General features: G+C 40.5%; 1 protein-coding gene across 5 annotated transcripts in view; it reads right to left on the bottom strand.

The window, feature by feature from the left end:
* Positions 1-14850, bottom strand: part of setd5 (SET domain containing 5) — a 68139-nt gene that overhangs the window by 13667 nt on the left and 39622 nt on the right. For all 5 annotated transcript variants that reach the window (XM_028575001.1, XM_028575002.1, XM_028575003.1 and 2 more), the window contains exons 16-18: positions 14590-14850; positions 12668-12785; positions 12192-12436 (exon numbers count right to left, since the gene is read on the bottom strand). In XM_028575001.1, coding sequence (XP_028430802.1) covers positions 12192-12436; positions 12668-12785; positions 14590-14850 — 624 coding nt within the window. The remainder of the gene's footprint in view (positions 1-12191; positions 12437-12667; positions 12786-14589) is intronic.

Raw genomic sequence — 14850 nt, 5'->3', positions numbered from 1 at the left:
AAGTTGTTTTAGTTGGTTAGTCTAGCTAGCTGTCTGGATTTACCTTGCAGAGATCTGAGAAAAGGTCCTCATAAATTGACCGGAATTTAAAATGCCAACACCAAGGAAGCCTAAATGAGTGAAATCCAGCGGAATTTAAGTCGGCAACAGAGCAATCCCGGAAGTGGAACATCGAGGATAAAGACTAGATAAAAATGAACTATACATTACTATCTGCAGCCACTACTCTGCCAATCAATTACAAAAAAAGGCCCATATGTAGAGGCGATAAACCAAAAACCAAAACAGGTATTCTATAATAATTACTTTACTAAAGCAGGCAAGCTGTCTGAGATAGAGGTTTACCTATATTGTGTTCATGTGGTACAAAATTAAATGGATGTTAATGGATTTCCCCTTTATGATAGAGTTAACGCAAATTTCTTTTAACGCCATAAAAAAAAGAAATTGTGTGTGAATATCGCACGTTCTACAATTTGGGCATCGGGCCGTAGTTTAGTTTGGGAAATCAGGAAGCGATGCAGCAGTAACATTGTACATTCATGCTTGGGGATACCTATCATAAACCGCAAAGTGCTCTGTGATAACATCCAGGGGATCACCAGACCCGCCATCCACGACCAGTGTTTGGAATAACGGCGTTTAAAAGAACGGCGTTAGGTAACGGCGTTATTTTTCCAGTAACTGGGTAATCTAATTACTTTTCCCGTCATTACAACGCCGTTAACGTTACTGGACGTTAAATGCGGTGCGTTACTATGCATTGATTGAATAAACTGTGTAATCCGAACGCATCCCTTGCTAACAGCTACTGAGGAGGTGGGTTAATAACGAGGTAAGCGTTTATGATTGGCTAAGGCAGAGTCGTGTTTCATGGTAGCCAATCAGAGCCAGTGTTTTTACACACATGCCAGCACACGCGCAACACATACAACAGCTAAACAGATTAGGCAGAGATGGCGAGTCAGGAGCAATCCGATGAAAAGTTGGCATTTTCAAGGTGGAGATATGCACTACTTCAAATTAATTGTGGTCAAAGGCAAGAACGTGCATGTGTACATTATGTTCAGGAGCGAAGACTTGGTCGACATCCGTTATAAGCAACTCTAATTTAATGAAGCATCTCACAACGACACACGCATCTACAAAGCTAGTGGCCAAAACCAGCGATACCTCCACCACAGATGATAGCTCGCCATCTGCTAGCAAAGAAGGACTCGGAGCAAAGTCCTCCAAGCAGCAAAAGCTAGATCTTTCTGCCTCACAACAAAAACCTATGACACAGGCTGAAGTCAACCGTATGACATGCAGGTGTTAAAAGTATATGTGTCATATAAGTTATATGATGTAACTGTTTACTTTTTTAAAGTAACGTTCCCAACACTGTCCACGACTAATTTGCTGCAGCGGAGTGAAACGCATCTTCGGTTTGATCTATGAGGAGACTTGCGGTGTGTTGAAGGGAGAAAGTGATCTGTGATGCCAGCACCTAACACAGAGCACACCATGAAGAAGGCGGTGATCACAATAGATGTGGTGTACACTGCACCCTCTACGGCTTCAGAGGTTAATCCTTACCCTGAATCACAAATAAAAAAGCACTTTTAAGAGCCACACATTTCATCTAAAGAGAGACTTCCTGTTCTGAGTAACAGGCTTTATTACTTACATTTTAACTAATTCAATAATCATTAAAAAGAAGCTCAAGACCCCAAAAAAACCCAAAGAAACAGAGCTCCTTGAGCAGAAATGGAGACCCTTTCCTTTGAAAGGGTCTTTTGAATGGCAAGTTCAGTTTCAAAGCCCTTCCAGATGGTTCTCTCCACAAGACTAAAGTTATTTGCATGTACGGTTGATGTGAACTGAGTTACCATCAACAGTCGAGTCTCAAATCCCACTTGAGCATTATAAACTTGAAGTATATTTTTTAAAGTACATTTAGAACAGAAAAATGTGCGATTAATTTGCGCGATTAAATTGTGTCTCAATTAATCATGATTGAATATTTTTATCGATTGACAGCCCTAATTTATTTATTTCAACGCTGCACGTTTACAAATAAATCCTAGCATTTTAAATTTGCGATTAATTGTGATTAATTACAGCCCATGACTGTGATTAAGTTGATTACATTTTTTATCAATTGACAGCCCTAATGTCAATACATGTACTATGTGAGCTCTGACCAAAGGTTCTATGGTCCCCACAACTATTTTTAGTGCACTAAGTTTCTTCAGCCCCTTGTTATCTGCGTTTCCACCGCAGTCTAAAGACCTGTGAAGATTAGGCAAATTAGTCTGCTGACGTATAAAGCAATATGACAGGATGAGGACTGCTGGTGTTGCAGGAATAAACACACTCCTGCAGTTTAGTGTGCATGCATGTTTCATCAAAAAACTTAAAAAATAGGTAGATGATCTCTTTTTGACAACCCCTCCGAAATTAAAATTCACCAAACCAAGGTTTTATTTCAGTTAGCATAATAGCTGGTTAGGTGAAGGGTATGTGATGATGTGGGGCTATTTTAATTCCAAAGGCCAAGGAAACGTTATCAGGATGAATAGTATCCTGGATCCATGAAACAACTAGGGTTGGGCATCGAGAACCGATTCCTAATCGGAATCGTTTCAAAAATTACGATTCCATTGGAATCGTTTCAAAAATTACGATTCCATCGGAATAGTTTCTTTATTGGAATCGTTTGGAGGATTTGGTTTCAAATCTGATCATAGGTTCCAAATTTAATATGCGCAAGTTTTGGTTTCTGTAGCAGCCAGGCACTTGTTGTGTTGCAGCCGTGCAGCACAGTAAGCGGAGATCTAGTGTGGCTTTATTTTGCGTTGTAAAAGCTGTAAAACTGCAACCCACCTATGAATCAAAATAAAACTTTCCTCCTATTTGTGAAATAAGCATCTGACCCGTTTCAACTCCACCACTCAAAGAATTGGAATCGAGAAACGATAAGAACCGGAATCGAAAGGAAGAATCGGAATTGGAATCAGAATCGTTAAAATCTAAACGATGCCCATCCCTAGAAACAACTGGCCTTTAAAAATAAAAATCTATCCCTTTTGTTTCAACTCATATCTCTGCTGATCCCCAGGGCAGATTTGTTATAGTAACGGGCCATCTCTTCAATGTTCCACTGATTTTGGCTAGTATTTATGCTCCAAACTGTGATGAGTGCTTTTTCTCAAATGTTTTTGCTGCCATTCCTGATTTAAATTCACACAGATTGATCCTGGGAGGCAATTTTAATTGTGTTCTCAATCCCCAATTGGACAGATCATCTAAGACAGCTCAACCATTAACTAAATCGGCTAAATTAATAAATTCTTTTCTTCAACAATATAGTATGGCGGACCCCTGGCGATTTAGAACCCCAGTCACTCGCTCATATTCTTTTTTTTCTCCTGTGCATCACTCATATTCACGGATAGACTATTTTATCATCGATAGTAAATTTCTCCCTGCAATTAAGTACTGTGATTACGAAGCAATTGTCCTATCAGACCATGCTCCTCACCTACTGCAACTTGCCTTCCAAAGCAAAAACATGTCCCCAACTTGGCGTTTTAATAATATATTACTGTCTGATAAATCCTTTACTGACTTCATTTCAGCCCAGATAGAATTTTATATCTCAACAAACAATAACGGTGAAGTGTCTAAAAGCACTCTTTGGGAAGCCCTAAAAGCTTATATCCGGGGCCAGATTATTTCTTTCAACGCATCTGCTAATCGGGAACAAATCAAAAATCTGTCTGAAATTACAGATCAGATTCTAGAAATTGATCGTCAATACTCTGTAAGTCCCACCCAAGACTTGTATAATAAAAGATTATCCCTCCAAACTAAATTTGATCTCCTCGCCACGGAAGAAACCGCTAAACTGCTATTGTAAGCTAGACATACATCATATGAAATATATACATACATATCAAATTGTTTTACTCTCGCCTTTATTCATGTTGGGGACCAAGAAGCTGGTTAAACAGTGATTTGGCTCAGATTGAGTTGACTGGTGAGACACAGGGGAGGCAAGACAAAGGATCTTGGCCTACATGTGAATCCCAAAGCCAGTTTCACCAAACTCCTACAAGCCGCCACTTCACAAGATGGAGAAAGTGCATTCAAACACGAGGACGGCAAGGCAGACTGGTGGTGAGACAAAGAACTGCTTCACACCTGTGACCAGGTTGCAGTTTTCCCATTGGTCGTCGGGTCCTTGAATGCACCACCCCGCCACTAGGAGGCGGAGGAAGGATAAAAGCTGTCCGTTTGTGTTTCTTTGCTTTTCACGGTAACCCCGGTTGCTGAAAGGAGGCACTGGTCCGGATTAGTTAGCCAGCATCACCTCGCTGGTCGAGATTTGAGCTGGGACAACTTTATATCGGTCTGATATAAAGGGGATTCGAGGAAATACTGGCCAAAGTATTCCCTCATCTGCAGCGGGTTTAATCAGCCTGGATTCAAGAAAAGGACGGCGTCCTGTTTCTTGTTTGGTCGACCTGGATTACGCCTTGTCCCTCTGCTTGGGACAAACGGATCGTTAAACTCTGGCAAGAGTTTTAACTGACAAACAACGCACACAGTAAGAGGCTTACACAGTTCTGGGCAGATATTAGAACTAGTGCGTTTTGTTTTGTTATTAATGAGCAAAGGGTTCGCTACCACTTGTTGCCATTAATGTGATCTGATTTAATCATGTACTGGTCCATATGTGATTATTAATCTGTGCTGTGAATGTATAAATTGATCACTATACTCGTTGATTTATGTTGTGTTAAGTAGCTGGGTATAACCGTAATCGCTACCTGCTTAAATCACTCCTTTCAGGAGTTTAGTTACTGTCTGCGATAGAATCGCGAAAATCAGCTGTTAGTCACTGAATTAGTTATAGTGACGTTCTCCTCAGCAAAACAAAGTCTCAGTCTGTCCTAAACCACACGTTAGCCCAGACTTGAGTGGCTGAGGGGAACTGGGTCATTATCAATAACTAAAGATCAGAGTGCCCCCTTTTTTCTTTATTCTTCTTCTCTTTCTTCTCTCTCTAACACACACACACACACACACACACACACACACCCACAGGCTAGCCGCGTAGCTCCCGAGCTAACGCTGCAGGCTAGCTTCACACGTGGAATCTGCTTACGTTCGGACAGAGCTAACACAGGAACTAGCTACCATACCGACTAAGCGTGCGCGTTGCCTAGCAACCCCCGGCTTCTTCAGCCCCTCCTCGTGCACGCAGCACCACTACCGCTCTCTTGAGGCCAAATAGTTTTGTGCAGCTCACAGGAGTAGCCATTTTTGGAGTTGTTTTGTGTTAGAAATACATGTCGACATGCCCCTCCTCTCTCACACACACACACACACACACACACCCACAGACGTGTCCATGACACATGCTGCTTTGTTTTGCTTTGTGTTTGGTTGTGATATTGTAAAAAGGTATATAAGTTTATTAGTGAAGGATTATTGATTAGCCACCGATAATTGTGACGTTAATAAATCTTATTATGCAAATTAGCAGTTGCTTGTGATTATTTGTGTACTTGTTGTAATAATTGCTGGTCGATCAGGTCCGTGCTTGGATTCACCCCTTCCTTTAATTCCTTTTTAAAGGATTACCACAGAATGAGACTGTTCCACAGTTTGATTATTGGTCCCTGACTTGCAGGGTGGTGCCCCGTTTTTGATTGTTTGTCGATTTGATAGTTATTAATAACCATATTCATAACTTTATTAATATTGATAAAACCTCTTTGATAATTTGCCAATGATCAAATCTGTACCCTACGAGAATCCTACATTCATCAGAATCAGAGGGGAATCCCGTTGCAATAGATGCCTTCCTTAATAAATTGAATATTCCAAAAATAGATCTGGAGGATAAAATTTGTCTTGATGAGCCTATATCTCTAGAAGAATTAAATCAGGCTATTAAAAATATGCAGAGTTCCAAAGCGCCCGGACCCGACGGTTTTACAGCTGATTTCTATAAGACATTTTCAAAGTCGCTTTCACCCTTATTGCTTGATGCCCTTAATGAAGCTTATGAGTCTAACACCCTCCCCCCTACTTTTTATCAGGCCACTATTTCCGTTCTGTTGAAAGGGGGAAAGGACCCGCTCGAGCCTGGTTCTTACAGGCCTATCAGTCTTTTAAATGTTAATACAAAACTGTTAGCTAAAATACTTGCTTCTCGACTTGAAATGGTCATTCCTACAGTTGTCTCACCGGATCAAACTGGCTTCATAAAAAACAGGTTTTTGTTTTCTAATCTTCGTAGACTTTATAATATAATATATTCCTCGAACAAGTCCTCGCACTCTCCAGAAGTCCTTGTCCTGCTAGACGCCGAAAAGGCTTTTGACCGAGTCGAGTGGGACTTTCTTTTCTCTGCTCTCCAGAGATTTGGATTCGGTGAAAAATGTATTTCATGGACTAAATTATTATACGACTCCCCACTTGCGTCGGTCCAAACCAATTCCCTCAGGTCAAAGTATTTTCCCTTACAACGGGGGACGAGGCAAGGCTGCCCCCTCTCCCCCCTATTATTTGCACTCGCTATCGAGCCCTATTGCCTTGCGATCCTTGGAAGGCTATGACGCGGTCCGTAGGGGGGAGGGGTTCGGTACACAAAGTTTCTTTGTATGCCGTTGACTTATTGTTGTTTGTAACAAATCCACTTAAATCAATACCTAATATTATGTCTGTCCTGGGGGAATATGGTAAAGTGTCTGGCTATAAACTGAATTTGTCAAAGAGCGAACTATTCCCTATTAATACGGAGGCCCTGAGTCTCTCATACTCACACCTCCCGTTTAGAGTTGTAACAAGCTCTTTTAAATACTTGGGTGTGACTCTTGCAAGGAACATGTCTGACTTATTCAAACTGAATTTTAAACCCCTCCTTGAGCGCACCATAGCTGACTGTGATAGGTGGTCCCAGCTTCCCATTTCATTAGCTGGCAGAATCAACATAATCAAAATGAACACGCTTCCCAAATTTATGTTTTTATTTCAATGCATTCCAGTTTTATTAAAAAGTATTTTTTTTTACAAACCTAGATAAAGTAATTACTCACTTCATTTGGAATAAAAAAAATTCAAGGATAAGAAAAGAATACTTACAGAGACCAAAACACAACGGGGGTATGGGACTACCTCACTTTCAGTTTTATTATTGGGCATGCAATATTCGCGCCATGGCCTTCTGGGTCCGACCATCTAAGACTGAAAGCGATCCAGCCTGGCTACAGATGGAACAGGTGTCATGCTGCCCTACTTCCCTGACCGCACTTGCTTTCTCCCCTTTACCGTTGCCTTTAAATTTCACAAAGGATAATCCGATAGCCGCTGTCCCTTAAAATATTATCCAAATTACGGCAGCAATTTGGATGGCAGGGTTGTTCGCTTCTCACATCTCTATCCTCCAACCATTTTTTCCCTCCTTCTATGGTTGATGCTTCATTTGACCTATGGAAGCGCAAAGGTATTAAAACAATGAAAGATATTTTCATTGATGGAATATTCCCTTCCTTTGAACAATTGCGCATTAAATTTAGCCTGCCACAAAATCAATTCTTCAGATTCCTTCAAATAAGTAATTTTATTAAATCCAATACACCATGCTTCCCCACACTGCCGAACGTTACCCCTATGGAATCTCTGTTCACTTTTGAACCCTCAGCTAAAGCAGCGATATCTTTTGTATATAATTATTTGTCAGGATTGCAGAAAACCTCTCTAGCCCTTCTTAAGTCTGCATGGGAGAATGACTTGGGTCTGGTCATACCTGAGGTTCAGTGGGAAAATGCTCTGAAGAAAGTACATACAACGTCAATATGCATTAGACATGGGCTTGTACAGTTCAAGGTTCTACATTGCCTCCATTACTCGAAAGTAAAACTTGCCAAAATATATCCTAATGTAGATGCTACTTGTGACCGATGTAAACAGTTTCCCGCCACGTTGGCACATATGTTCTGGCTTTGTCCTAAAATACACAATTATTGGAGGTCTATTTTCCAGACTTTATCTGATGTTGTCGGAAAGACGATAGATCCAGATCCTTTGATTGGTATATTTGGCGTCTTTGGAGATGGAAATCCTCTCAGGGGAGCTAATAGTATGATGGCAGCCTTTATAATGTTACTTGCACGGAGATTGGTTCTCCTTAATTGGAAAAACCCACAGCCTCCCTGCTATGTGTCTGGTTAAGAGATGTAATTCAGCACTTGAAACTGGAGAAATTAAGATTAATACTGCGAGGCCATGCCTTTAAATTTGAGAAAATATGGGGTCCTTTTATAGTCTATGCTGAATCTAAGCTCTAAAGCTTCTCATGTGATTATTAGTCCCTGGTCATTGTAGGTGTATCCACATACTTTTTTACATTGCAGCAATTAATCCTCTCCTACTGAACTTGTAAGCAACTATTACTATTTTTTTTTTTTATTGTTATTTATATTATTTTTATCGATTATATTTTATTAATGTATGTATACTATATGTATGTGTATACTCGTCTATTTTGTAATTTATTTTCTCAGATTTTCATTATGATTTTTTGTTCTTTTTTTTTTTCTTTCACTTTAAAAAGAAAGAAAAATGGTTATTTGCAGTGCATAGATCTGTTAATCTTGTACTCTGTAAACCAATAAACAGTATTAAAAATAAAAATAAAAATTAAAAAAAAATCTGCCTGCCTCTATGGGAATTTAACATAGGTTAAATTATTATTATTATTATTAAAAAACTTATGCTCCCTGCATTTTAAGGAAGAACATTTATTTATTTACGATACATCATTCATTCACAAAGAAAATTGGTGTTCTAAAAGGTTGGATTTTTCCTAATTTTTTCAATTAAGGCATTAAGATCAATTTCCAAAAGATGATTTTTTTATTCCTCTTTTTAGTCAACTTTAGCAGGGGTTCCTATACTCCCACTGCATAAGCAGTGCCAGTCATCTGGGTCATTTTTGGCTGCATGATGGCTAAGCAACTCTCATTAGAATTAGAGATGCGCCGATTACAACTTTCTAGGCCGATTCCGATTTCCGATTTTCATTGAGTTAGGCCAGCCGATACCAATTTTAGCCGATTACAATTTCATTTATTCTAACCACTTTACAGCACACGCAAATATTTATTTTCTATCTTTTCTTCAATAGAAAATTTTGCACATAACATAGAACATTTTTTGAACAGATAATGGATCACTATTAAATAGAACTATATTAATTACTCCTGGTGTGGGAAATTCACACACATCTAAAGTGCAATGTTGGAACCATTTCCTTCTTTTCACATCCAATATCCAACTAAAAAAAATTTATTTTGGTTATTGGTGTCGTCCCTCCACGCCCTACTTTTTCCTTGCAGGTCCTGCATATTGCAAACTTGTTATCTTCTGCACACACGCTGAAGAATTTCCAAACAGCTGACAGGTTAATTCACGAGGATCCCTACATGTGTGAGAATAGCATGGACACGTGCTTCACACCACGAACGGGTATGTGCGACACCCGGTGGAAAAGTTGAGAGAAAGGAAAAAGAGACTGTGCTGTCGCGTCTGTGCATCCTTGAGAATTGTAACTCGTATAACTTATGTTGTCAGTTAATTGTAACATTGACCGGCATGAAATTGGCATATGTCAGACTGACCTACCGGTCGCCGGCATGTGAAAACCGGCCAAACCTGCCGTTCTATCGGTGCATCTTAAATTAGAATGAACGGGGCTCCTGCCTCGTACGGCGTACTCAGTTTGTGTAATACATGACGACAGGCATGAATCTCTCTCTTTCAATCAAAGAGAAATATTCCCAGAACCCCCTCGTTGGTCCTAAATCACCACCTGAGTTGCCTACTTCCTTGTTTACTGCTGCACAGGTATGAATGAAATGCAAAAAAAAAAAGAGTAGGGAAGCCGACAGCAAAGCCCAATTCTACTTTTAATGTAACTTCCCCTTGCAGGATTAATAGTGTGTCTTCTTCAAACAAAGAGAAATGTTCTCCCCTCATCCTAAATCAATACTAGAGTACTCTGAGATAGAACCAGCTGCGCTGGATTGTGTTTGACCAATCAGCTACGGTCATCCCGGCAAACCCCACCCCGAAGGTTCCTTAACTTGCCCTCAGATCAGATGGGGGTAAAAAAGACCTTATTACCCAACCTTGCTATTAGTGTTAATTTCGTCAGACGAGACTAAATATGTTCGTCAACAACCTTTTTTTCCATGACTAAGACAAGACGATGAAGAGACTGCCCCAATGTCCAAAAACGCTGACTAAGACTAAATTAACATGCATTATTGTTGACGAAAAAAGACGAGACTAAAATTCTTTTGCATAAAATAAAAACTAAGATAAAATCTCTCTTCATTTTTGTCTACAATCGTCTCTACTCTTCCATCATGAGATAGAATATTCAGCTGTTACTAGGGTTGGGTACCGAGAACCGGGGCTAATACGGCACCGACCGTTGCCTTAACAACCGTTATTTACCGGACTGAATAGCAACGCGGATTTCGGTGCCACTTAAATGCCTGCGCTTCTCTCTGATGCTCCTAAACGGACGTTAGAGGCAACAGAAACATTGCTGCACGGGACGCTAGTTAATACTACACTTAGCAGCAGGTAACATTAGCCTACCGTTAGCTAGCAGCTGGAGTAAACACGGTTAAAATGCTGACAGCTAAACGGTGTAAAAGTTTGTCTGTATTTCACTGTAGAGGATTCTAACAGGGGTACGTACGACAGTCTGCAGCTGCCGTTGTCTGAAAAACAATACATATGTTGCGTCAGGGCTCCAGACTGCAACCAAATGGTCGCAATTTGCAACCAAAATTTGAAAGTGTGCCCCTGAATTTTACACATTAAACATGGAAATTTTGGTACCTGAGAGCTAGTAAGCGCAAGTTATCTGTCCTCTCTGCATATGACAGAGAGCAGAGCTCCGGCGTGCGCGTGCACACACACACGCAGAGGTGCGGACGGAGCAAACTACTCTACAGTTTTGTTGAAGTCACAGTTAGTCACGGAAATGCCGACAAAGTGGATGCAAGTGTGGTTACAGTTGTTCAAAACTTCATGCAGACAGTGTTTGTCGTATGATATTAACGGCGAGGCGAAAGCAGTCGCGATGCTGTTGATGTACACTTCCTGACAAGCAGGCACAACTGGTTTAGCCTAGGTAGCCTAAACAGTGCATTTTTAATTTTAAGTTGAATTCACTGTAATTGTAGACTGGAGACTAGAGCTGGTATATATATTTTTTTAATAATTTTACTGTCATGACAGCGATGGTGCTGTCAGTTTACCTTTTATGTTGCATCTTCAAAAGTGCACAATAAAATGTGAAACTAAATTTGAAACAGCACATTGTAATTTCTATTATCAAAGTGTTTATTAGTAATACAGTGGACATTAGTAGAAATGTGAATATTTGGTTAGCATGTTGATTTATGGTGTGTGCCCCTAAATTTTCTGGTTGCGCCCCTAAAATTTTCAGTTGGGGGCCACTGTGCTCCTAGTGAAAAAAGTTAGTCTGGAGCCCTGTGCGTTCACTTCAAACTCGCCTCACCAGCCTCGTGCTACGTTCAATGTTATTGTAAAATACCCTTTTCCCATTCAGTGGTTGTTTTTGTTTTTACTGGTGAAATAAGGAAGAGGCTCGATATTGATATAACTTTATATAATTTATTTTTATATAACTATTTGACTGAAATGGTTATCAAAAATAATCTCAGAAAAAACAGACTAAAACTTGACTAAGATATATTGAGTTCTCTTTTGACTAAAACTAGACTAAAATGACGAGACTTTTAGTCGACTAAAACTTGACAACACTTGACTAAAAGATAAGTGAATGACTAAATATGACTAAAACTAACAAGGAAATTTGGCACAAGACTAAATTAAAAATAGGTGACAAAATTAACACTAGTTACTATGCCTCATACCTGCAAACTCAGAAGGGCTGAAAAAGGGGACACATTTTATATGATTATGATTGGCCAAGTGACTCGCATAACGTATCATCAAAGATGTTTTATTGTAAAGAAGACCGCAGTAGGTTTTTTCCCGTTTATGGGAACTCTTTGGATCTACACGACAAGTCTGTTCAAAGTCTTCTAGTGTATGGTAGGCATTAGGTGTTTATGTGGTTATGCCCTTACTTCAAATTGCAGCGGTGTGTTGCAGCGGCTGGCAGGCAGTGAGGGCATGGGTGAGTAGGCCAGGCCGTTTGGCAGCAGGGAGCCGCTTGGGGTGTGGAGCGGCAGATGGAAGGAGTCCTCTGGGAGCGGTGGTGTGATTGGTGACAGCGGGCAAAGCAGGTGGTCTGAGGGTGCGGTTATCGTCTCTGACATATACTTGGAGTGGCGCTTCTTAAACGGTGCGTTGAGTTCTGTGATTTTAAAAACTGTGGAAATAATACAAGCGAGCTGAAAAAACAGGAAACAATACACTTCTAGTACGGAGAAGATGACAAGAACAACAGTAACAACACATTTTTTATTTGGACTGCACTTTACTTAGTTGTACTTTCAGTAAAAATATCACCCAGTTGCTTGGTTCTGATCTATAATCTTCCAGCTTTGGTGAAAATACCGCAGTAAATGAGTCTGCCAGATGAAAGTGGGGATGTACATACCGTTGGACATGGGGTTAGGGGTGGATCTGCTACTGGTACTTTGCTGGGAGGAGGTGGACTCTGTGCCATCCTCAATACTGGCTGAACAGCTTTCATCCTCCGCTTGCTTTATCCATCTCTGCATCAAAACAACAGTAATGTTGTGTTAAAAAACTATATACCTCAGAAAGTCTTGAGCTTTATAAAAGATTAAATGTTTGTGTTATAGAATTTAACATATTACAAGTAGAGATGCACCGACAGACCGGCCGGTGACCGGAATTGGCCGGTTTTCACGTGCTCGGCCATGACCGGCAAACGGCAGGTCAGTCTGATATATGCCGATTTCATGCCGGTCAATGCTAAAATTAACTGACAACATAAGTTATACGAGTTACAGTTCTCAAGGATGCACGCACACACGGATGCGACAACACAGTCTCTTTTTCCTTTCTCTCAACTTTTCCGCCGTGTGTTGTGCGTACCCGCTCGTGGTGTGAAGCTCGTGTCCGCGCTATTCTCGCACATGTAGGGAACCTCGTGAATTAACCTGCAACGTGTCAGCTGTTTGGAAATTCTTCAGCGTGTGTGCAGAAGATAACAAGTTTGCAGGTGTTGCACCTGCAAGGAAAAAGTAGGGCGTGGAGGGACGACACCAAAAACCAAAATAAAATTTTTTTAGTTCGATATTGGATGTGAAAAGAAGGAAATGGTTCTAACATTGCACTTTAGATGTGTGTCAATTTCCCACACCAGGAGTAATTTATATAGTTCTATTTTATAGTGATCCATTACCTGTTCAAAAAAATGTTCTATGTAAAGAAAAGAGAAAATAAATATTTAATAAATGAATAAATATTAGAAAATGAAATGAAATCAGAATCGGCTAAAATCGGTATTGGCTGGCCTAACTCAATGAAAATTGGAATCGGCCAAGAAAGTTGTAATCGGTGCATCTCTAATTACAAGGTTGTCAAATATCCTATATGGCTTTAATAGAAAAATGTTTTTGACGCATCGAGATATTGAATTGAAAACATGATAATCGTAATCGAATCGGGAGATCAGTGAAGATTCACACCTCTACTTTATAGACAGGTAGAATACTTTTTTTGACCAATTTAAGGCACAATGACGGTAAAACATGACTTGCTGGTCCCCTTATCCCCAAAAAGAACAGCATACTGTGCAAGATTTCAAGACTTAAAAAGGAACACGGCGACTTATTGGAAATTTAGCTTATTCACCGTAACCCCCAGAGTTATACAAGTCGATACATACCCTTCTCATCTCCGTGCGTGCTGTAATGCTGTCTGACGGCTCCAGCGGCATCAGGCCAGCACAGAACATGCAGGTGAATGGTTCCAGCAATCCTACTGCTCCGAATTAGTGACAAAATAACGCCAACATGTTCCTATTTACATGTTGTGATTTATAGAGTCACAGCGTTTACAGTTAGAAGACGGCTGTGTCTCATGTTATGTTGTTTTTTGTACACGCAGTGACTCTACAAATCACAACATGTAAATAGGAACATGTTGGCGTTATTTTGTCACTTTTGTCACAATTTGGAGCAGTAGGATTACTGGAACCATTCACCTGCAGGATCTGTGCTAAGCTAAGCTAATGCTGGAACCGTCAGGCAGCGTTACAGCACGCACGGAGATGAGAAGGGTATGTATCGACTTGTCTTACTCTGGGGGTTACGGTGAATAAGCTAATTTCCCAATAAGTCGGCGTGTTCCTTTACCACTCATGCAAGAGTAAATTCTTTATATTTAACTGCATTTCATCCATTTTAAAGCTTTCAGCATTTGATTAATTGTTTGAGGACCTGCAGACAGGCTTGTAACACTAGCACTTAATTTGAATTTGCTAAGGAAGACAACATCATTATAAATTTTATATTCATGTACTCTATAATACCTTGCTACATCTCTCACCTTCTTGTAGCAGCCATAAGTCCCGTCTATTTGGAGCGGACGGGGCCGGCGTCTCTCGGGGTTGAAAGGGGAGCCAAAGCGGACGTAGTGTCTGGGTGTGGTGCAGATGAGTGATGAGTGGGAGAGGCCTGGCAGCATGTTGAGGGTGGTGGCCAGCACCGTGGGGTCAGTGGTTATCCGTAATGGGCGCTCAACAGGCACCTCTTGGTGGACCTTCTCCCCTCCAGGTACCTTGTCATTCAACCACTCTGTCACCAGGTA

Source organism: Perca flavescens, chromosome 4 (genome assembly GCF_004354835.1).
Source record: "Perca flavescens isolate YP-PL-M2 chromosome 4, PFLA_1.0, whole genome shotgun sequence".
In the NCBI taxonomy this organism is placed as follows: domain Eukaryota; kingdom Metazoa; phylum Chordata; class Actinopteri; order Perciformes; family Percidae; genus Perca; species Perca flavescens.
Note: the sequence above shows the minus strand (reverse complement) of the source record. Positions and strands in the feature narration are given on the sequence as shown.